The sequence below is a fragment of the Solea senegalensis genome, linkage group LG12, assembly GCF_019176455.1.
Source record: "Solea senegalensis isolate Sse05_10M linkage group LG12, IFAPA_SoseM_1, whole genome shotgun sequence".
Taxonomy (NCBI): domain Eukaryota; kingdom Metazoa; phylum Chordata; class Actinopteri; order Pleuronectiformes; family Soleidae; genus Solea; species Solea senegalensis.
The window spans coordinates 6,684,854-6,709,446 of record NC_058032.1 but is presented as its reverse complement, the minus strand read 5'-3'; the positions used below and the strand labels follow the sequence as shown (position 1 = coordinate 6,709,446).

Genomic DNA, 24,593 nt, shown 5'->3' with positions numbered 1-24,593 from the left:
CTATGTTCACTCAGGAGACTTACTCGAAAGTTATGAGGACTGTTTGCACTTCACTGTAACACACAAAAAGACTCCATGGTTAAATCCTTTGCCTGTTGTTAAGAGTTGCTGTCTCGGCTTCTTTGTTCTTAAGACGTAGAAGATGCTTTTATCTGACAGCCTTTGATACAGTATTTCTGACACTGTATCGAATGGACAAATGATTTGAGTGGGTTATTTTTAAGTCCTAACCGTCCATTTAGTGTGATTTTGGCTTAGAACTTAGATAATCAGTCCTCGGTCACTTTATCCGAAACACATCCCAAAAACATGGGAAACATGTATGCAAAATAACACAGAAATGCTATTTAAATATATATATATACACAGTATAAGCTTATACATAATACACTTCTATTGTGATTTCAGAGTTAATGCAGTCATAATTCATGATCTGTCAATCATTGCTTTCTCTTCATATTGGCAGTAGAGCTGAAACAATTAATCCATGAGTCGATTATTAACCGACAACTATTTTGATAATCGTTTAATCGGTTCAAAGCTTTTTTCATGATTAAAACAGTTGTTTAGCTTCCAGTTGTTTAAGCTTCTTAAATGGGAGTATTTTCTTCATTTCTTTGCTCTGGATAACTAAGAAATCATTACAAGTTATTCAACAGACATTTAAGAACCTCATTATCTGATATTTTATGGACAATTAATCAAGGAAGTAATCGACAGATTCAACGATTATGAAAGTAATCGTTAGTTGCGGCTCTAATTGGCAGTGCTCTCCTGTTCCTCGGCTCCCTCCAGCATGCGTTTTGTTCACCAAGGTGAACATTAATCCCAAACCAGGTGTTTTGTCCAATGAGCCCCGACTCTGAGTGATGTGCCCTTTACCGTCTACAAGCTCCAGCAGAGTGTAGCGACTCCCGACTCTCACGACCTTGCTCTTCCTTTCTCTTCACCGAACACCGGCTGTTTTGCATCAGCGTGCCATAAACAGGAGGCCCATAAGTCATTATCATAAACTCAAATCTAATTTTAAATCAGGCAGACGAGCGATGAGGTGAGACAGGTTGGTGCACTGGACTGAATAAAGAACAACAACAACAACAACAACAACAACAACAACAACAGAGAGGTGTTGTGTTGGGTGTGTGCGGCAGTGCTTGACCTCAGCTGTCAGGGGATGCGGAGACGCGGGAGGATGCTCGCTCACGTAAAATGATTGCACATAGTGCGAAAAAAAAATACAGCGTCAGACAGCCCATGCATCGTCCAGTCCAGGCACCCGCTCAAACGCGTATCATACTGCAATCAGTGCCAAATTAAAGTACTGAAAAGCACAGCACTTTCAAAGTCCAATATATCGGGGAGTCTTCCCATCACGGCGACGTGCCAAGGGAGTTATTTTAGGATAAGAAGAAGAAGACCAACTCCTATCTGGATTTAATAGGGAGCGAGTCATCACTGCACAAATAACTGTCACTGGCAATTAAAGTGCGTGTGAAGCTATGAAAAACATCTCTTCTGTCGCCGGTGCCAAGCACCTTGCCAAACATGCACATTACGTGCAAACATGCACGCTTTAGTGTGGACTTAAACAGCTGAGCATCGCTGTCCGTCAGTGTTTGTGCAGAATATGAATGTAAACACACCTCCTGTGTGACATTCACTCGACATTCACCTACTTTGACCCCACCCCCCCCCCACTAAAGTTTTATGCAAGTGCACGTCTGCTGGAGGAGCTCCGTCCTTTCTGTCCAAGAGTGAACACTTAAAGAGCCCATAAAGCACTCTGAGGGTTTGAGGAGAAGTTACGCCAACAATGGCTCTGGTCTGAAATCGGCACAGCTAAAAAAATCCCCTGAAGAGACCACTGGAGAGAAACTCTTTTCAGAGTACATATATATGTATGTATATATATATAAATGATGTGTGAAGCATTTGCTTCAGATGCACTTTAAGAATGACATGCACTGACCGATCAATCACATCTGCTGCTACAGAAATACACCTGAAAACATGGCAGCATGTGCATGAAGCCTGTGCGCTGTCAAAGCTTTATTCCAACGAGTATTCAGTGTTTACCGTCACAGAAACAAGAGACAGGATGATCCCATGAAGCCAGGCATACTCGGGGAATACAAACAAACAAACTCCAAACACAAGAATAAAAAAAAGACAATAATGATGAAGATAGCAGCAGCAAATGTAAGAGCAAGAGAGGCTATGACATCATCATTTTCCAAAAGTTGTGTATTGGTTGTAAAACCACAAACGCACGGATGGCAATTTGAGATTGTTTTCACTCTGCGACCAGTTTTCTAAAAATAGCATTTTAGAGTTCAGTGTGGATAACATGCCTGGATGATACAAGAATTGTACAGTTCCCCTTAACCCTTTAACACCTAAGCCTTATTTTAACCATAAAAGGGAACCAGAAAATGTCCTGTGCTTTTGTCCACTTTTCCAGAATAACTGTTCTATATCTGGCAGTTTTTTACAATTGACTGCATGTGGAAATAGTGGATAAACAATTTCAAATGAAGAAAAACAAAAAGTTTTATTTAGAGGGCGAAAAAAACACTGTAGTTGTAGATGAACACTGGATTTTGTGTGTTAAATCTAGATCTAAAATAAAGACCTTTTGGCTTCTTGATCTTTACGCATGTACAGTACGTGCTACATGCGTTCAGCGGGGCCTTATGGCAGACATTACGTGTCGCTCACTAATCCACTGGCTCGCTGGAGAGATAATTAGACGGCGCGCACATCTCATCAAGCTCTGGAAGAACACATTGACAACTGTCTCTATTTGTTCGTCTTTCTGGCCACAGCCCCATCCCCACACACACACACACACTCACACACATTTTAAAACATTTTTTAAAATGTCCCAAAACGTAATGACGGGTCTGAAAAAAGCGTTCTGTAGTCAGTGTGATGATAAAAACATGAATGTGCTCCTGGCTCTGTTCTGTCAGTATGTGTGAGTAGGAGATCACAGGCCTTAGATCCACGTTCCCTATGATGTAATGGGTGGCAAGCAGACAGACAGACGCAGACAGACAGACACAGGCAGGGCAGCCGCTCAGCAGCCGCTCAGCAGCAGCGACGACGATAGCGCCTCAGCCATCACCGCTCACACCATGCAGGCCAGTGTCACGCTGCAGCCTCTCATCTCTAATCTGTGTTCCTGAAAGCCAAAGCACTGGTTAATGTGTCCTAATCTCCTCATTCTATCTCCTCAATCGCCGACAGTGGGTGGCGTTTGAGAGAGAGATGGTGAACCAAGGGGTCTAAAGGCGATTCCTTGTGAATTGAAGTGATACAAATTGTATAAACTAAACTAATGAAAACACAATTTGGCTATTGGAGTGTGATTTTCTTTTGGATTGAGAAAGACTTGTTCTGACTCGTTGACTGTGTTTGTCGCAGGTGCATCACAACACTACAGCAGCTGTGCTATAGCAGGAACTTATCCTTGTATAGTTGCTGCCGCCAGTTCTTCAATTGGTAGCGGAGGGCTCAGTGACATCATCCAATCATGGTGAAGCATAACCTCTGACTGCATGCGCCAGGGGTCGATCTGGCCACAGGGTCTGATAGAAGGGGTCAAAGAGAACGAAGGACATTTTGCTGCTATATCTGAGCTGTTCAAAGAAAAACATTATAACTCTCAAAAAAACGGTGCTCAAATTCATCTAATCTAAAAAGGTGGATGCCGCAGGAGTGCAGTGGAAAGCATCAATGGGTGTCATAAAGCGGGGAGAAAAGTGTACAGACGAGACGCTGGAAGTTGCATCTCCACACATAGTGAGTGTATACACACACACACAATACCATACAAAACATCGTTGGCTCAGCGTGTGAGTCAGACAATTATTTGTCACAGGAATAAAGTGAAAACAACACAACACCACACACACACACACACACACCAGCAGTAAAGAACGTACAGTATGTGCTGCCTTTCAATTTTTTGGATCACTTTTCCCTTTTGATGGATTCATAAAGACCCGCGGGATTAAAGGCGGCATGAATATTGCACACAGAGTTTCCATATTCTATCGTTCACAACTCAAATCAAAAGAGACAAATAAATATATCTCGCTGCGCTGCTTCTAAATAGCCCGGACTTGAGGAATCGAGTGGCTGTATTTAAAAAACGTAGTCACATTCAATCTTCTACAATCATAATTTTATTGTTTATCTTGAATGTTTCTATGTTCTATTTTGAGCCACATTTGTCATGCTGTGTACGCCCCGGCTTACATCTTGTAGCTCAGGAAGGCGAAATGCTGCTCAGCTGCAGACACTTCAGAATCAAACGTCTGCTGCACTTGAACGCGTCCTGCGAGCTTCTCAAGAAATACACAACACAGTGTAGGCTTACCACTCGCCCAGCTGGCTCCACTGCCGTCCCTAACAGGCATAAATGAATGCATATGACCAATGCTGTTTGCCAGTGCGCTAACATTTGTGACACTTTTATTCTAATATAGAGCTGACAGTCAAATGGATGCTAGGATAACAGTTCAGTTGCCTTAAAGCTTGACATTATCAGCGCAAGTGAGGGACGCACAGAATTGTATCTACACTGTGTTTTGAGTACGAGCGTGCTACGGTACGAGCCACCGAGAGCCGTCCCCTTCTTCACTGCTGTGTTTTGGCCTACTTTTCCATACCTCTGTAGAGTTGGGCGCAGCTCCTCCCACATATTAGGCTCTAAACACTGGGCCGCCGCCATCCGTTGTCATTATTTTGCATTGATTGTGGCCGTTTGCTGACTTCACCAGCCTGCACACAGGGAGCGAGAGTGAAAAGTGGGATACTCAGACGGGTGGGGAACATGACCTATTTACCCACCCACTCCCACAGCAGTTGAGTCACGTCTCATGTCGTGTCACTTGCAGCTTAGCCGATCTGTTCCACCTAACACGTCGGGGCTTTTAAGTGTAGCGTAATAATCCATGACAGTCTGAACCACTCAATCACGGCGGCATGCGTACACACGTTCAGATTTTTTGTGAACATACATAATCTAGTTCAACCCAAATATCACTGGGTTAAATTCATCATTTACTGTGAACACAGCAGTTGAAGGAGCGCTTTACTCCCAGCATCTTCTTCCTCGTCGCTGCTGTACGCGGCCACCTTCCTCGAGGAAACACTCGAGCGGCAGGGGAAATCCAGCGAGTGTGGTCGGACTAAAATGAGCTTCATTAATGTTCACATGCAGTTCACTGTGCAGCACATTTTGACCTCCCTGCACAATAGTTACAGTTACCCAGACAGCGTATATGAAAGGATGATTCTGAGGTGAGAGACACCTTGATATTTGTCAGAGTTTCTTTTATCATCCTAATTAAGAAGTGTCTGTCACAGAAGACGGTAAAATTAGCAACGAGCATGACCTTGTGTGCGAGTCCCACTGGTGCCTTTGTGTCTCCATCAGCAAGCTGACAGTTTTAAGTCAGCTGGTGTCTGAAACGATGCCTCTGAAATAATCTCACTCCATTCCCTTCCTTGATGTGTCACATTGGGAAGTGATATGTAGGACAACATGACATCACTCTCTGGGCCTAGGACCGCGCTCGCTATAGACGGTGTGTATAATTAGCACAGCATTATTAATCCAAACCCTCAGAAAGTCTGAGCTTCTATATTTTGGCTGCAGCACTTTTCCTAGATGTCTCTTTGATACCAGATGTCCCACTTTGCTGCAACAAGAGCCCGTTTCACCACGTGCATTCTGGCTAATCAGGGGGCGGGAGGCGACTTGAAAGAGCATAAAATACATCTTTTAATTTATAGCATTTCAACTCCCCAAATGCTGTTTCACTGCCACTTTCTAATTATGATGGATATTGATAAAAAAAGCTGCCATTGACTCACCATCTTTGGCAAGGGAGCTGATCTCCCACACTTGACTTAGATTTGGCAGGCTGACTACCTCTGTGTGTGTGTGTGTGTGTGTGTCTAAACTATATGCATGCATGTGTGCGTGTTGAATAGTTAATGCAGCCTAGACAATTGGATGTGTACCTACATGCTGTACGATCCTATCTTCCACGTGTGACTCAGCTGGCTGACGGAGCAGTGGCGCGGCATAGGAGACAGTGTGCTGTGTGTGCTGTGCATCGAGCCTCTGCTCACAACTGCTGCTTGTTATTTGATTAACCCCCCCCTGATCCCCTTAGGGACATGAGAGCTGCAGGGTCACGCAGGTGGCAGGTGGCAGGTGGCTCCAACATCACCGAGAACTTGTCCATTTCGTACCTCCCTTTGCACTAAGGATAACTGCTTTTTTTGTCCCCAGAGTGAGCAGATGCAGGTCCCCACAACATCGGTAATACCTCGACCAAATGCACACAGATAACAGATTCCAATTTCCATTCACGGATGTGCTGGCCCCCCCCCAAAATTATCTCACTGATGATTCATAACCAGTCCCAATAGTTAAATAAAGCTGTTTGAGCTACAAGGGGTCTTTAAGGTGTGTGTGTGTGTGTGTGGCCTGAAGCTTTTCACTCAAGTATCACCAATCATTCCCATCTTTGTCTGACGTCTGAAAAGAAGGGTCGTCTTGTTGGAGCGCGAGCAAAAGTGAGCGCCTCTGTGGCCTGTGTAACGAGCGCACACCGCTCACACGGTATTAGTCATTCTGAGGCGGCTGCTGTCTGACCGCTCGCCATTTCACACACCGCTTGGTGCCTCTGATTGAGATTTCTTCACGCCATTACTGCCTAGTGTCGCACACACACACACACACACACACACAGACCCAGAGAGTGTAGCGGCCGTACCATGTGGAATACCGCTGTATGTGTCTAAGATAAATGATGTCATGTTAAATTAAGTAATGGCAGCTTGTGGAGGTGTGGAGGGGGAGTAGATCCCACTGAACACATCTAAACACACACAAATTAACTCCTAAACACAAATATAGTGCGTAATAACTTAATTGTTAAAAGTACATATACAATATTTATGTCGTCATTTTCTAATTACATCTATTACATAAATAGAGATCGGAATGGAACGGAAGCAAAAAATATCCCACAGCAAACGTCCTCAGTAGCCTTATCAAAGCAACAGTAAAGTGTCTGGCAGATGCTCGACCGCTCAAAGTGCTTTCGCTGCCGCCTTTCAGTGCCATATTTAACTTTTACTGATGTATAAAACAGAGGTGTCTCACTTTGGCTCTGCAGTTATTTACTGTCTGGGATAAAAATAAAACAAAAAACAGCAGCACCTGATCATCAGACTCTGTCTGAAGCCAGATGTTTATACAAAAAAAAAAAGAGATGAAAGGTTCGATGACAAACGCCAGACATTCCGTCTAGTCCTAATTCATTTTAGCATTTTGAAGCGAGGTGAAGTGGTGGTTGGTGGTTTCGAGCGGAGGCTCGAGGCTTGATATTTTACAACCATGGTTCGCTTTTCCCTGCAAAAGTGGCTCAACGCGGGATGAAACGCCAAATAATGAACAGACGATACAAGAGCTGCATGATGGTGAAGTTCATTTTGACAGATATGATTCATATTTGGTCCGACATTCTCATGAAAAAACAATTGTAAAAATCATGGCAACTGAATTTCTTTGGCATCTACCCAAGAAACTTAAGGTTTTTCTCATCTGAAGAGCAAGATTTTTCTTCACACGCATTCTATCTTCACCATGTTATCGAATGTCTTCATTTTTGATATCGTGACGCCCTATATGATTACTAAATTAATCGACAACTATTTTCATGATCGATTCATCGGTTTGAAGCTTTTTTTCCATGATTAAAACAGGATTTCCGATTGTTTAAGCTTCTTAAATGTGAGTATTTTCTTCATTTCTTTGCTCTGTATAGCAAAGAAATCAATAAAAGCGAATGGTTTTCTGATATTTTACGGACCATAATTACGATTAATTGGAAAAATAATCGACAGATTACTAGTTAGTTAGTTGCAGCAGAACAGAAACTTGTGACATGCAACCGCTCCTCAGATCCGTCAAATGGAACTTGCAGAGACAACCTGCACGACTCTTTGTCCCCACAGCGGAGATCATCCATCTGTTTCCCCGCTGGGGGGAAATAATGGGAGTTGTATCCTCCAGTTTCAGTCGACTGACTCCTTTCTCTCCTGCACGTCACACAGCCTCTCTGGATGCAAAGCGGCAGAGCAGATCACACAATCATTGCCATGGGTTTGCCAGTCAGCCATGACTGTATTATAACACCCCCTCCTCTCCTGGAACCTTGAGTGACTGATGGTGTCTTGTTCCGCAGCACCAACCATCCCCCCATTCTCAGTGTATACGCATTCTCTCCCTTTTCCGTCTTTATCATTCACACACACACACACACCCTCTCTTACGTATGTGCAGTCTCCATGGCAACGCATGGTATCGCTATGGCACGGCTAGTTACTGTTGTAGTGGATTTACTGTACCAGTGTGCACACGGAGACGACAGAGAGCGCTGCCAAGAGGTTGAGCGGTTTAAGCCGCAAACCCTGTGGTAACACTTCACTGTGCTCCCACACTCTGCACCAAAAGGTTCAAAGGTTGACGTGCCCATTTATTCAATATTTGCCATTGGAGGTCACTTTTTTTTAGAATGTAAAAAACAAAAATAAAAGAAAGCCTTTATCCTGTGGGCGTTTTCATGAAAGCCTCTGGTTATTAGTAAGAAGCGACAGCTTTAATTGTTTAGTTAAAGGTCAACACAGTGCTCCACTGTCTCTCTCTCTCTCTCTTACTTCTGCTCTCTAGTGACCAGGGACGGAAAGAGCAGCAGGGTGCTAACGAGTTTCTACAAGGGAATCTGAATAGTGATGATTAATGCAAATATTTCAGTATAACACAAAACTAAATGATGTAGTTGTAGTTTAGGAGTTCAGGGCATGGCGTGCATGGAGTCATATTCTTATAGATTATTCTCTCTCTCCCTTTGTGTTCGTTCTTGTATGGGTATCTTTGTGAGGACCAAAAAAACATACGTACCTCAGGAAGTGAGGACATGTTGGTTGGTCCTCACATTCTGACACACCTAAAAATGGCTTTTTCAGGGTTAAGACCTGGTTTTAGGGTTAGAATTATAGGTTGTTGTGATGGTCAAGGTTAGGGTAAGGGGCTAGGAAAAGCATTATGTCAATGAATGTCCTCACTATGAATGCTATACAAACATGAGTGTGTGTATGTGTGTTTTCTCATATATCTTACCTCTTGTGGACCCTTTGTGGCATACACAGACCAGTATTCCGCATGGAGACCAAAACCATGTCCTAATGAGGCAGTACCGAATATCTGAGAAACTGGTTAAGTTTAGCACCAAGACTTGAATTGTGGTTAAGGTTAGCGTTAGTCATTAACTGTTTATGGACGATGTTACGGATGATGTTTTGTTTATGCTGTGTATTATGTGTGTGTGTGTGTGTGTTTGCAGTTACGATGAAGGGGCCCATGGGAGGCCATAGCACACTGGTATTCTGGGGCACTACAGTCATTAATGTACCCCTGGTGCATTACCACACAAGCAACTAAGGGGTGACAGAGAGAGAGAGGGAGAGGGAGCGAGTGAGTCTGGAGCGTGTACACACATTTGTACAGAAACATCCTGAAACTAGGTTTTCTCCTTTAAAACATTAGAATAGTATAGTATTCGTTGAATACATTTAAATTATTCAAAATACTGAATACTTTCCGTTTCTTAATATTCCTTTATCAACAATTCCACTCATGCCCTCGCGTGTGTGTGTTTTTGTGACTTCTCCGCTGTAGTGCTCGTAGATGAACAGGCATTATCAGGAACGTGCACATTGGCACTCTCTTCAGTATCACCTGAGGTGAGTGATTAGCGGCGCTGTTGTGCATGGCAGCCTGACTCTCTTTACCTCCCTCTGTCCTCTTCACCGTCAGTGATAAACTCCACCGTCCTCGTGAAGGGCCACACTGTCGACTTGACTGATGGCCCCGGTTTGTCGGCGGTGAGACGACTGAAGCCAACAAAACAAACTAAAAAAACTTGCTATCGGCTCCTGCCCGTCTCTGTTTTGCTCGGGGCAGAAGTAGAGGTATCAGGTAATATCAGTCATGGTTACCGATTGTTAAGAGTATAAATCAGATGGTAAAGACGTCCATTAATCACCGTTTTGAGAGGGAAGGAACACAGTATGCCTGCTGTATGCTTATCAAGTCAGCTGCTGGAGAACAGGTCACGTCTTATGAGGAACTGCGATTATGTTCTTGTAGAGCTCATGATTTACACTATTAGAACCCATCATTGAAAAAGTATAGTGGCAAATGAGCTTAATTTACTCAATTAATGTGAGCTGTTTTACATACTACACCCTCTTATCTCTATTACCTCTGCCAAATCTCATAAACTTTATATTTTGTAAAAGATCTGGCGACGAATACACATTCAAAGTGCATGAATGTAGTGACACTGTGGGCAGTGGTTTGCACTCTCTGAGCACTTTCTCTAGTTTTTTTTAATATCTGAAGTACCTGCATGACACACACTTACTTAGTGGCGGAGGTGTGAGTGAGGTTTGCCGCTGCAGGTAATAAAACTCTAATAAGACGGTTCCATAAAGCCTCGTTCAACCTTGAAACAACCTTAGGCCGCCGTTGTTTCATAGCCTCTGCCGGGTTAAAGGTCAGACTCTGGCCGCGGAGCCCATCAGTGCCAGTAAGAGGGAAAACAAATGTGTTTCTGTCTGTAATATATGTCATGTCATTGGAGCCACATCCTTTGTAAATCAATACATTGACATTGGCCCATCTACCATTTATATACCTATCAAGTGGCTTGGATGTACAAGCGGTGAACATAAAAGTAAATTAACCTTTTACGAGGAAAGGACTGTTTGTTTATGGCTGACTGGTCAGCGCTCTTGTGCTATCATTAAATCTCCGCACTTAAATATATTTAGTGTGTGTTGTTACTCAAATACGCTATAGTCGGTGAATAATTTACATTGTTTACTCTGATATGAACAACTAAAAACAATGGGATGCACATTCAGTTTAAGTCCAGACATTTGTAAAGCTCTTACAAAAAAAGAATCATCAGTTTATCAGTTAAAATGATGATTCTATACTTGACTTTAAACATTAAATGAGCACTTTCCCTCCAGGGTGAATGCGCTGCTTTAGATAGCCAGTGTACTTGCTCCATCTAGTGTTCACACTGAGCATTACGAGTCCACCACACATTGTATCAACGCTCAGGTTTGTTTTACATACATCACACTCTATTGACTTGTATGGCGTACATTTACTAGAGTAATACGAACGTGGAGCAGAAGACATTATTATTCCTGCGTTTTATTGACAGTAATGTGCGTCTTAATGACAAATAAACCCGAGTCATGTTTGTCCAAACTATGCGTTTGCTGAGCGATCTGTAAAACGCTCCTACAGTTTCACAGAACAGAGAATTGTTTTTGTAAAAGGAAAAACAAAAAAAAACAAAAAGCACAGCCTAATGCACATTGTTGTCTCGGTTGATTGTTCGTCGATATTTTTCAGTCCAGAGTGACCCGGCCTGTGTAACCGGTTTAGACAACGCATTATCGGATCATTTTACATGATTTTTTGTAATACGAGAACGAAGTCATCTCTTCCCTAAGAAGGCAGTACAATCCCAGCCTACATTTTCGATCACTTTCCCCTCAATCTGTGCCCCGCCGAGCGCAGAATCTCAGCGAACACGCCCGCCTGGGTTTGTGCCGGATCAACAAGACCTCGAGATGAATGTTTAATGAGGGTTTTCGGAGTCATAATGGCATGTCGCTAATGTCCTATAATGATCTTCCTGTTGATGGCCACGCCTCAGCGCATTCTCCTCCACCGTCCGCCGCAAACAGTTGCCTGACAATGTTCTGAACTTTCCTGAATTAGAAGTAGACTCCGCGCCTCCGCTTCAGAACAAGGACTGCAGGTATCCAAGTCACAGCTTTTTGCTTTCGCAAGTGAAGGGATCATGACTTTTCCTTTGAGAAAATCCACTTCAGGTAGGCTGCTATGCTCTTTACATTTATATAAAAATCATATCTAAATTTAATCCAATAAATATTCACCGTTTATTCATCTTAAACTGGGAGTGGGATTATGTGCAGCAGTGTTTAATCTCAAGTGTCGCCCTCGAGTTTTTCAGAGTTGCGGATTGTCTTGGAGCTGTCCGTGGTGCTGAAGTGACGGCGGCGGCTTTATTGGTGCAATGTCAGCACCTTGTTTAAGAAGAGTTTTCACGCTCTACAAACAGGACATGTGTAATGTTGTAAATGCACTTTTGAGCTATAGCCATTTCGTTTTCGTTTGTTTATTTACTATTAATATATCTCCAGGCGGGACTGTGCCACACCTCATTTTAACCAACGCATAACCCACACTCTTGTGTTCCTATTATTGATGAGATTAGGCAAACAGAAAAAAAAAAAACTGTCTACGGCAGTTTTCTACAGAGACTGTAGATGGCGCTATTGGTCAGGCTGTTAACTGGGGTCAGTCCAGGGCTGAGGGGGAAAAGCAGACACTTAGATTAAAAATCAGTCAAGCAATTCGACCACTCTTTTTTGAGCTGACATTTTCTTAGAAGAGTCATTATTTATCAGTGAAAAAAATATAAAACTTCAAGTATCTGGGAAGCCAGAAGTTCAGGTTGTCTATGCTATTGTTACTTTTATTTGTACATGTTATTCTTAATGTAATTGTACTTTCCATCAACCTACCCAACGACAACATATATAACATACGCCAGTGGATAAAATATGTACATGTTGATAATGTAAAAATGTCCCAACTTAAATAAACAAAATGTACCGTCTTGAGTCTCTCACCTACACTGATTAACTCTAAATCTAAATCTTATACTTTATTAATCTCCTTGGCTAAATTATGTTCCACTGTATTCATTTTTATGATGATGGCTATTTGTCCCTCAGGCATTAATGACATTAGATAATAGCTTGGCGTTTTAATTATTGTAGAAAAGTAGTTGTTCACATTTCAAATGACTTACATGACATTATCCTACTTTTTGGTGAAAGATATAATTTACAGGTGATTTACTTGCATCATTTCTTTTTAAGTCACTTTGTGTCCAGCTGCAAATCAAATCGATATTTGGATTATATTGGTCGTATCATCTCATCTTTTCTCGTGTTTTTCTCCTCTTCAGCGCCCCCACACCAACCACACCCCCTTTCTTATTGATATGAATTAGAATTATGAAGACCATTACAGAGATATGAATTGTCCAACTGTGCACTTTGACTATACGTTTGTGTGTCACCACAGTCCTCACCCTCCTCCCCGTGAATGCTCACTCTGCTGTTGGAGGTGTGATGATGCTCTGAACAGCAGCAGAGTGTCTGCGCTTTGCTGGGCTCAGATACTGCGTCCTTTCGGCGCCTCCAGGTTTTACGTTGCGATGCTTCGCCACAAAAGACAGATGGAGTTTGTGCGTCGTCTCCGCTGCCCTTGTCAAGCGCTGTGTAGTTGTTGTTTTTCCTTCTCATCACAACAGCAGCTTTAACGAGGGATTAGAGAAACCCGACAAAGAGCTTCGCAGTCACTCTACCGGCGTCTGCAAACAGGTGTTTCCATCCTACGTGACTGCGCACTGAGCTTCATCCTCGACTATTCTGCCAACCCATTTGCGCGCACATGCCGTGTAGTGAGATGATGCAAAACCACTTGCGGGGACTGGATTTGTGCGTATTTGTTGTGATGCTGAGGAAATGATGCAGGTGGGGGAACATGCAGCGGGCTGAGGTGAAAGTCTTCGTGCAGCCTCACGGCAGGATGTGTGTTTTTCATTTTCATAAGTTTTCCACGGATACGCAACGGACAATTTCCTGAGTTACAACTAAAACCACGAGAAATGATCCACTCGGACATTATCTAACAGGCTTCAGCGCGCTGCTGCTGCTGGGACTATTTTATTGTCCCTTCCTCAAACAACACTTTTCAAATTTAACGACTCGTAGTTGCCTCAGATTGTTTTGGCACTGCGCCTGGACGTGTCCCTTAAGAATCCAGTTATCTGGATTCAAAGGGAGTGATTATTCTCACGCAAGTTTTTACCAAACCGCTGCCAAACTGGCTATGGCTGCAGCGATCGCCAGCTCCCTCATAAGACAGAAAAGACAGGCGAGGGAGCGGGAGAAGTCTAATGCCTGCCGCTGCGTAAGCAGCCCCAGTAAAGCCAAAGGAAGCTGTGAAAAACCCAGTCGACTGAATGTTTTCTCCCGGGTCAAACTCTTTGGTTCCAAGAAGAGGCGAAGGAGACGACCAGGTCTGTTGAACTGCAGTTTTGATTGGGCTTTAACTCTTCATCTTTTATAAGATGTTATAATATTCCAAAAAAAAGAAGAAGCACCCAAACAGGAGAATATTTAGCAGATATGCTCAATCTGTACTTAAAATGCCAAAGATTGACACAGCCAAAGTTGGCGGGAGAATAGGATGCGTGAAGTTTGTCCACAGCAAAGTCACTGAACTGATGCTGCAGCCTTCACTGTTCAGTACACACAGGGATGCATTGATACAAGAGTTTATGAGAGATTGTGGAAGTGATTGCATAGTCAATCATTTCTCTCTGTTCCAACTGTTCATCAGTTTACCAGTTAATTCAAAAAAATGGATATTAACATGCAAGATCAACTCAGGAGACCATTCCTTAATTAGTGTTTTGTTGTTTGTTTTAGAGAAACAGATACACAAGTTGACATAATGTTGTATCCACACATTCAAGCAGATATGCTGAGCTCAAAGATAATAAAAACGATGTATTATGCAAGTTATCCTGACAACAAAATGTCTAATGACAACTTAGAGTGTTGTAAGTGGAAGAGCCCGTGAAACCCCAGACACTACGGTGACTTTAATAAGACACGCATTCTTACAACAGTGACAGAATTGTATCCTTGTAGCCACACGGCAGCCACTCCCTTACAAATCTAGTGCACAAGTAAGAGTTTACACATCTGAGCCGGTCACTCAGCTCCAAAGGTCAGATTTTGTTGTATCCGTTTCCTGGTGTGTTTATGTGACGCCCTCTCAGTCTTCAGCTTGTGTGTTTTCCCTGAAACTTCATATATTCCCGTTGTTTGATAACTCTGCTGCTGTATAGATCCTGCAACCTGCACAACTCGCACTTCCAATGTCTTTTTCCATCCTGCGTAGGAAGCGATACATGCCAAGTCGAAGGCGTTGTCGTCTGAGTGAGACGTACAGATGGTGCCTCACCAAAAACAATGAACTGGCATATTTCAGAAAGACTGTATGGATAAACACTCATGTCCCGCATACATGACATACGCGTTGGGTCAAATGAAGACATACTGTATGTACTTTTGTTTTGAGTGTGGAAATGTTTCCATACAGTGTTTATTGTAAACGTGTTCCTGGGTGTCTTACAGTTTCTATCATTACTTTAGCAAACGTGAACTGAGCATGGATATAAATGTCAATATAGAGAAAGTGAGATGAAAGGATAGATGAAAGGTGTGGTAAACCACAGTAAAGGACACTCCACCAGGGACACACAGCACTTAGCTCTTATCAGATGTAACACAGACAGCCTTAGCAGCCACTTCAAAAGTAAAAGCTCTACCACTTATACTTATAAACTTCCTGATGCCTGATTTGATGTCAACACAATTACTAGTAATTGCCAGGCTGGTTAAATCTAAGACAATGTTCATTAATCTATATTCTTGCAATTGATGTATTTATTTGCCATGCATGGAACTTTTATTGAATGTTGGGTGATATTTTCCACTGCACATGTAGCAAATCTGTTTCTTTTGAAACCAAGGCCATTAAAAAAGAGACTATTCACAAGGAGAGTGACAGAATTAGAAGAAGGCAATCCTCCGCCATAGACTATTGACCAACCGCACAACTCATTTTTAACCAAATGTAAATGTGGCTTTGGCCACAGGGGCCAATATACTGTAGGAAAAACAAAAGATTTTAGTGTTGGTTCTGATCATTTAATACATTAAAACGCATCTTACAGTTCCATCAAACAGGAATATTGTTAACTTTGCCTATGTTTCCCCAAATATCTTAAAGTGGTTCAGCAAGAGTCCTGAACCCAGAGCCTTTATCAGACCGCTAGCAGTGGTTCTCTCCCGCCTCTGCTCTGCTCAGCCCAACCAATCTATGACTAAATTGGATTTGGAGGCTCCAGGAAATGGCGGCAAGCAGTAAACTGAAACTGAAGCTACAAAATGTCCCTTCAGAAAGCACACGTGACACTGCACTGCTACATGCATGTGTTTCTACAGTGTATGGTGTAAGTCTCGGTTCTCTTGTACCCTCACAGAGCCCCAGCTGAAGGGGATCGTGACAAAGCTGTACAGTCGACAAGGTTTCCACCTGCAGCTGCAGGCAGACGGAACCATTGATGGAACGAAGGAGGAAGACAATGGTTACAGTAAGTTACAATCTAATATTTTTATTTACCATCAGCGCAGCACGCCAGCAGACCAACAATCACTAAGCTCTTGACTGACCATCAGTCAATGAGAGAAAACAAATCCATTATTGTTATGTTGGTGGGGGAGAGACTACTTTTATTGCAAACTTTGAACTCAGCACCCTAATGGAGACTGACGGCACTTGCAGCTGTACATTAAAACTGAGTCAGTCATGAACAAATTAACACATGTCAAATAGGCAAATAGGTATCAGAACCCTGTGCCCAAGGTGTTTTTAATTACTTGTCAAAACCAGTGCAGGGATCAGGTTGTGTGCAATGTTGAGAAACACAAGCCCTCCACCTCCGGCATTGGCAGCGAGCATTCAGAGCATTTTGCGACAGTATGACGGACAAAGGCGGTAAGTGCAATATTGTGATATTTCTCGCTTACGGTTATATTGGATTCTCACACTACCCCATGCATGCTTGTCAGTGTGGCATCAACATGTAACCAACAAATGAAGTGTACATTCGCAAACAACCAGCATGACACGTCTAATGACAGCCCCTCATCGGCACTAGGACATTTATTGCTCCAGACTTTGAGTAAGTATCACACAAATCTTGTGTGTGTGTGTTCGCTGTGAAGTTTATGTAATGTTGTATTCAGGCTGTCAGCACAGTAGCGCGCAACGTAGCACTGTAGTTAATCTGTCAACATCAAATTAATGCCCACCAGTGCTGCAGGACTAAGTAGCTGTTTCATTTGATCTAATCAAAGACATTCTATACAGTAACCTGAGCACAGATGATAATGATTGGCTTCTCACTCCCCTCCAAGCCGCCTTCATGTGGTGAGAGCCAGTCGAGTTTCGTCTTATACCTTACTGTATATTTAAGCATCCCTATCATTGCCATTACACCCACCAGTACTTTGTTTTCCAACAGACAGATTAAAGAGGAAGAGATCAATGGAAGATTAACAGCACAGCCGCTCGTCTGGTAACAATACAGCCGGAATGAACTTGTGATTGGACGCTTCGAGCTTTTTAAAGTTTAGACTTTTCTTGAGCGGTTAGTGAGCGACGTGAAACCAACGTTGGCGTTCCTCAAACAATCATGTAGAGAGACATAACAGTAAGTGTGTAGCACACTGACACAGCTTTGGTGTAATCCCAAAGCAGAGCACACGTAAACACTAACACAGGCTCTGAATTAGTACCGCGGTGTTCACTTAGTCCCTGAGTGGAAATGGCGTGTGGCGTCTTAAAAAAAACAAACAAGTTCTGCGCAAGTGTTCAAGAAAAACTTTGTGTGTCAATTATGTAGAATGTTCTAAATCAAACTAAAGCCACTGCACAGAGGGAAAATACAGATTACATCTTCGACACATAAACAGTATATCAGCTCACACACCGAGTCTGCTCACTTTCTTCTGTGCACTTATAGCAAACAACTGACCCGGTTTGACACCAAAGTAGTTTTTGAAGAGAATATTAAAGAGTAGTGCTGAAAAGGAAGAGGAGAAAGAGTGAAGCTCTTTGCACTGCTCCAAAAATAGCATTGTTAGGCGCTGGGTGCACTTGTCTCCATGGTGACGGAGAGCACAGTCCTCTTAGAGCTACTGGTGTCTTGTGATGGTGGGAGAGGACCAACTCAAATAACTGCGTGCGTCTTTGTGATCCTTGCTGCTGATGAAGACTTTTCAGCCTGAGATGGAGAACTTTGATATTACTGCGGTTATTTACATTAGACGGCAAAACAATGTCATGCATATAAAGTCTCAAATCCAAATCAAATTCTTCCGGTTTTTACTGTCTCTACCATTTCCTTGTGTCCAAAACATCTCAACATCCTTTTCTATGAAAGCAGGGTACTGTTTTGATGTTGTAGTTTCTCTTTCTTACCCTTTCTGCAATGTGAGTGTTTGACTTTAGAAATAGCTTTGTCAAAAGTTTGCATTCATTTCTTTATTAATAATATTAATAATAAAAAGAATAGTTGCCTATTCATTTTGGATTCATATAAGGTGAAGAACCTTCCATCACAGATATACTACACAATAATTAAATGATATAGTTATATGCCGGATACAAGAGTCTTACATTATTTACAGTTATCGAGTCTTACATTTATCTTTAAGTAACCCAGTTTCCGTCCTCCAAAGACCCGCCATAATTAAACATCTGAGCACACAGTTGCTGTGCAGCATCATCCCCACAGCTCGCTTTTAGCTCCGACACTTTGTCGGGTTGTCATATTCAGGCTAATCCAGCACAACGATATCACATCATATTTTTACAATTCGACTTGCTGTTATTTGTAACCTTCAGGTGAGGAGAACCCAACAAATTACGGTTGGAACGGAGACATGGAGACAATCGTGAAAACTGTCTCCCAAGCCTTGTCAGCCTTTTTTTTTTCCTTTTATTTTCTCTCGATGTGCTTTTCTACACCTAGAAAGTCTGTGAGTGGGCGGCTCAACTGTGGGCTCAGGTGTTTATTGGAGACAGGAAGTAATTGAGTTTCCCCTCTTGAAAAGCTCCATCACTGCACCGCCTGGTAATCCTTCTGAAATGAAGTGTTCTGCAGAAGTGTACGTGTTCCGCGTGGTGGGGGAAAAAAGACTCAGTGAGTGACACAGAGTGTGCAAATGTGAAAATTCACTTAACTACATACAAGAAAATAAACGATGCTATACGTGTTCACACTGATCCAAAAATGCATTCAATTCATACTTGAACGGGTCTGTAAATCATGTCGTTTTAGAGTGAGAGAGTTTTCTCATGAAAACCCCCTCTAGCTCTGTATCCAACGGAGCAAGGATGGATCAATCTGAACAATGGTTGCAGAGAATGTTTGCTGATAGTGCCATCTGTAACCCGGAAGCATGAATTTCTGGCAGGGAATCGATCAGCCTCTGCACTGCAGTATCGGAGAATCTTCCAAAAAAGTAGCACTATTTGAGAAGACGTTCGTTAAAAACGAATAAATACAAACCCAATGAAACAATACGTGCTTTTTTTGTGGCGTATAGTCTTGTCGTGATAGCCTGCTTACTTTTTGGTTTCAATTTCAGGAGAACGTTCAATTTTCTGATCAGATAGTATCAAATATCATAATGACATGTAAAAGATGGACTTCTGTAAACTAGGTATAGGTTACACTGTGACCTATTATTTTTAAAAAAAATTGAGGTTTTAAATGTATATTCTTATTACTCTGCAATCCATACAATATAAATCACACAAGCAGATCCATCACTGATTTGACAACTGAATGTATGTAGATTATTGAATCTAAAAATGACTGCAGATAATGAGGTTGTAAAAAAAAGCCCTCAGCTGCAGTCTGTTTGATGTATACATTTTTACTGGCAGCATCGACTGCACGGAGCTGCCAAAGGAAGCGTCGCCACACATATTGTCCCAGAAAAAGACCAATCCGTCATCTACAAACCTCCATGACATCATATGATGTGTGCTGCCGTATTAAGTTAGTTCTACATATAAACAGACAAAATGACCAAGGAGTGAGAGCTCTCGACACCGCTTTCAACACACGCCACCGTATATTTGTAACAGCTCTTTCAGAAATAACCCAACAGATCAGCCAAAGCACCATTCAGAGCATGTGCTGTTCTGAAAGGATTGGCAGACACATTCATGGGATATTTACCACTCAACAATGACATTTCCTATTGTTTACACCTCTGTGGAGACATGAGAAAAGACAAGAGCATACATCTTGATATAACTGGTAAAGACAAAGACAGAGCAAGAGTGTTGTAAGGATGCAGGGAAGAGGGAGCCACAGAGTGAGTTCTGGGACTTAAAGGAATACTTCACCGATTTGCATTTAGCTTTGTATTACTAGAGTAGGTGTAGTATTTTTGAAAAACAACCTGTTTCCCCTGAGTTGAGAAATACCTTCATTCTTTTCTTTGTTACGTGCCCACCAATGACACCTGGTCCTGTTAACAAAGATGGCGCACACTGTTTATATTCTGCATATGAGGTCCCACCCCCCCACGAGTGGGTCTAAAATGTGTGCAGTTAGCGTTGCAGTTACAAGGCTCGGACCAAGTGTCACTGGTGGGCACGTAACAAAGAAAAGAATGAAGATATTTCTCGACTCAGGGGAAACTGAGGGTGGGAACCACAATTTTTGAAATTGTATTCTAGTAATACAAAGTGGTTTAAAGTATGCCTTTAAACCACCACTTTTCACTGACCAAAGAAGCCACTGCCAATGTCCATTTACTCTACAGAGTACACACGATGCATTCCCCATGGCTCCATCCCCATGTTGTTTACAATGGAAGCCCAGAGAAAAGCTGGTGTGCGGCGAGTTAAAGTGATGAGGGCAGATGAATTAGCCCATCAGAGACCCTCTATAGTGCACTTTACTCAAAGCAGTCCGTCTGCAGATAGGATCCACTAATTGGCTGACGAGAGGACCAGCAGTTAGGGCAAACTGACTCACCGCCTAAATGACGTGAGAATTGAGTTTAATTTCTCTGCCTCTAAATTGGAAAAAAAAAAAAAAATCCTTATATCATACGGTCCTCACAATGAAAAGGGAAGCTTACTTTGATGTTCCGTGCTGATGGTATCAGGGTTTTGGGAGTTGTCCAACAGCAGTCAGAACAATAGGCGAGAAGTTGCTTTTTTTTTGGGAACAGAGGCAACGCTACAGACTTTCAGGTGGACGCTCATGTGCTTTCCGCTCGTCAGCCTGCCAGTGCCAGCCTCTTATGAAACAGACAGACAGACAGACAGACAGACACGCACATTGTTCAGGCAGACAGTAATTACATAGCGGTGTACTTAACTGACCAACTGGGCTCCCTCTGGCTCTCTCAGCCTCACGACTCACACTGATTTACCCGCGTGTGAGAGATTGTCTGAAGTCTCTCTGAAAGAGAGATGCAAGTTCCTCTCTCCCTACCATCAAAAGTAAGACTGGTTTATCATGACATGATTGAGAGAGCAGGAATGTATCAAGGATACATTTTGGCAGAGAGTAAGTAGTCGAGTCCTTGAGCGGATGTCTTTGTAGTTTGGTTTTGATCGCTCACTCGTCCGCTCTGACGGGTAACATCTACAGTATTTCATCATAAATTAGGTTCATGCTACGGAAGTTAAGAGTTTGACAGTGCTGAATATGTTCAGTTAGTCATCTGCTATGCTGAGATAACTCATTTTCTTCAAGTGTCGGTTTTAATAAGAGATTAGTTTTGTGTTGAATCGGGATGAAAACATAGCATGTTAATACTTTTTTACCTCTCTTTCAGCCATGTTCAACCTTATTCCAGTGGGACTGCGAGTGGTGGCCATCCAGGGGGTGCAGACCAAACTCTATCTAGCGATGAACAGTGAAGGCTACCTATACACATCAGTAAGTCCAACTGTGTGTGTGCGGCGAAATCAACATACAACATCATTCAATATGCAGCCATTACAATCATTTGTTTTATTATTGGTTCTTCTAAACATGGACATTCTGTCTTAATGACAATTTTGTGCGTCTTATGTTGTGTTCACTGTTTGTCAACTGCTTAAATGTAGTTCTTTTACAACACATTATGACACTGAGTCATATGTTTTGTTTTTTTTAATGTCAGTAGAGATGGTATTAATGTGCAAGTGCACTGCACATTCTGACCCAAAATCATCCTCAGAAAGACAAGAGCAGCATCATGAGATAATCAGGTGTCAGTTGTTGTTCACGGACTGTGTAAGCAGGTGGAGCAGTGACATATTGGATCATGGCAGCTGGCTCTTCAGTCTCTGATAAATAAAAAAAAGTGCCATTTCATGAATAATTCAGTTCCCCCGGATGAACAATGTTTCTGTTTGTCATCCTCCCAAATGCCACCATCTCGCTGTGAGGCAGGCATCGCTGAGAAGACTGACAGGCTGTGCTAGATTCACATCCAGAGGGCGAGCAGACACAAACACACACACATGCGCACTCTCTGTTGTCAGACAATCCTCATAGTCAAATTAGTAAAGATTGTTCTGTACGGAAAAAGGTCTCAGAAGACAGATTCAATGGTGATTGATGGAAACAAGCTGAGAAACAGCCAAGAGAATCTAATGATCTTGTAGCTGTTCTACACTTACCTGTGGCATACTTGGGCACTAATGTGATGAGCGTTGAAGGAAAGTGGCCCTCAGGTCTCTCCTCCTCTCCCACAAGGTTGACCTTCCGCGCACACAAACTGACCGATTAATGAATAGGGTAAACGTGCTAGCTCTCACCAAGCATTAGATCACTCAGAGATATTTGCGTCAAGGAACTGCGTTCTCTAGAGGAACTCTCATTTTAGTCCATGAAACAGCAAGAATGAGTCCCTTCAACAAACCAGGTTTGAGAAAACTGCTTTGTTGTTCAAGTTATTCACCGACGTCCCTTTATTTTTGAAAGAGATCACTTTCTTTTCATTAACAATGTTGTGTAACGATTAACCTGCACTGTTGAGATGGAAATGGGTGAATGGCAAAACTGTAGTGTAAAGCAGCGGTTAGTGGTCAAAAGTGCTATTTAAATACAGACCATTTATATTCACACGTCAGGGGTTTACAACTTTTTATCGTTTGGCCTCCACAGAAATGCAGTGTAAAGTCAGTCAGTCATTATCGACCACTTAATCCTCCACCACACACGGGGAGAACATGCAAACTCCATGCAGAAAGGCCCTTGTTCCAACCGGGGCTCGAACACGGGTCTTCTCGCTGCAAGACAAGAGTGCTAACCACTACACCACCGTGTGGCCCACAGTGTAAAGTAATCTATTCAAAAATATGCTCACCGTCATGACTTGTACTTTAAACAACAATCTCATTCACTGAACATTGACGACATGAACGCAGCAGCATAACATACAAGTATGTTATGTTCTGCCTATAATTACTTTTTAATGAGTGTTCAAAATTATTTTGACAACATATTTTTATGTGGGCTGTGATAGCTCAGCACACCTGAGTGGGAACATACACGAATAATTTACAAAAAAAAACAAACAAACATACTATTTAAACCCCGTCGGCCACGCACACACCATATTTTGGCATGGCTCCCCAGCAGATCACAGCTCCCAGTGAGTGATTTTATTGATATGAGCTTGGCTGGCAGTAATTAAGCACATGCTGCAAACTGTATGTAGGATTAATTTAATAAAGAGGGATCCTGCTGGCAAGGCTGTGCAAGCAGAGAGAGTAAATGCCCCATTGTTGCTGATTTGAGGTTAAGTATATGCCAAGACGTGTACGTTTGGCACTTAAACAGCTGTTTGCAGTCTTTAGCGACACGTTCATGCACACTACAAGGCAATCCGATGCTGCGCACTGCCCCACATGTATTCAAACTGCCATGTTGAAACTAACGTGACATCAATTATGCTAATACAATCAGGGGTGAGTGGTGTTCTAGTTTCCTTTCGAGCCACATCGATGCTTTTTGAGACTCACAACAGCCACATATGGCTGGGCAGCGGCGACAAATCTCACTAAATCCGGCTTTTCGGTGTCCCATTCTTTTCAGATGAGTGGAAGTGGATTAAAAAGCTCCCTTTTCCTCTTTTGCTAAAGATAAAGTACACTCATATTGTTCATTTGTTTGGGAATAAATTGGAGAGATTTAAGCTAGTGGAAAAGTCCCCCACAAATACAAACACACACACACACACACAAGTTAATGACACAGCTCAGTGGAGTGTAACCGTACAGCAGTAGTTATTTACCAGGGGCTTTGTGCTTCCTAAATGGTTGAAAGGGTATGGCTGCGAGCCAACGGCACACTGAGCAGTCTTTTGTTTGGGCTGTATTTGTATTGATTCTCAAATATTGGTATGGCACTTAAAACACATGCAGAGTATGAGTTAAACGTTTTTGAACTTGTTTTAGGTGGATATCGAGCTTGTAAACCTACACCATGCTGTGGAGAGAGAAATCTTTCCACCCGAAGAACTATGAACTTTGAGCTCACACCAATTCAAATATGACCAACCAGGACATTGGAGATGTGGACACAACTTAACTCATGAATCTAAAAAAAAGAAGGGTGCAAATAGTAATAATACATTTATACATGGGTGTGTTTTTGAGAGAGAGAGAGAGATGCAATGAAAACCTACATATAAAATGTTGGAATGGTGAATGTTTT

The 24,593-nt window shown here is 42.4% G+C and overlaps 2 protein-coding genes across 5 annotated transcripts in view; one reads left to right on the top strand and one right to left on the bottom strand.

Moving 5' to 3' along the window:
- f9a (coagulation factor IXa) overlaps window positions 1–24,593 on the bottom strand; it is a 104,586-nt gene that overhangs the window by 55,455 nt on the left and 24,538 nt on the right. The gene's annotated exons all lie outside the window — the stretch shown is intronic.
- fgf13a (fibroblast growth factor 13a) overlaps window positions 1–24,593 on the top strand; it is a 76,454-nt gene that overhangs the window by 42,719 nt on the left and 9,142 nt on the right. For 3 of the 4 annotated variants that reach the window (XM_044039934.1, XM_044039935.1, XM_044039933.1), the window contains 2 exons: window positions 16,329–16,439; window positions 21,721–21,824. In XM_044039934.1, coding sequence (XP_043895869.1) covers window positions 16,329–16,439; window positions 21,721–21,824 — 215 coding nt within the window. Of the gene's footprint in view, window positions 1–13,867; window positions 14,292–16,328; window positions 16,440–21,720; window positions 21,825–24,593 lie in introns of those variants that run through there. The other variant, XM_044039936.1, reaches the window with a different exon arrangement.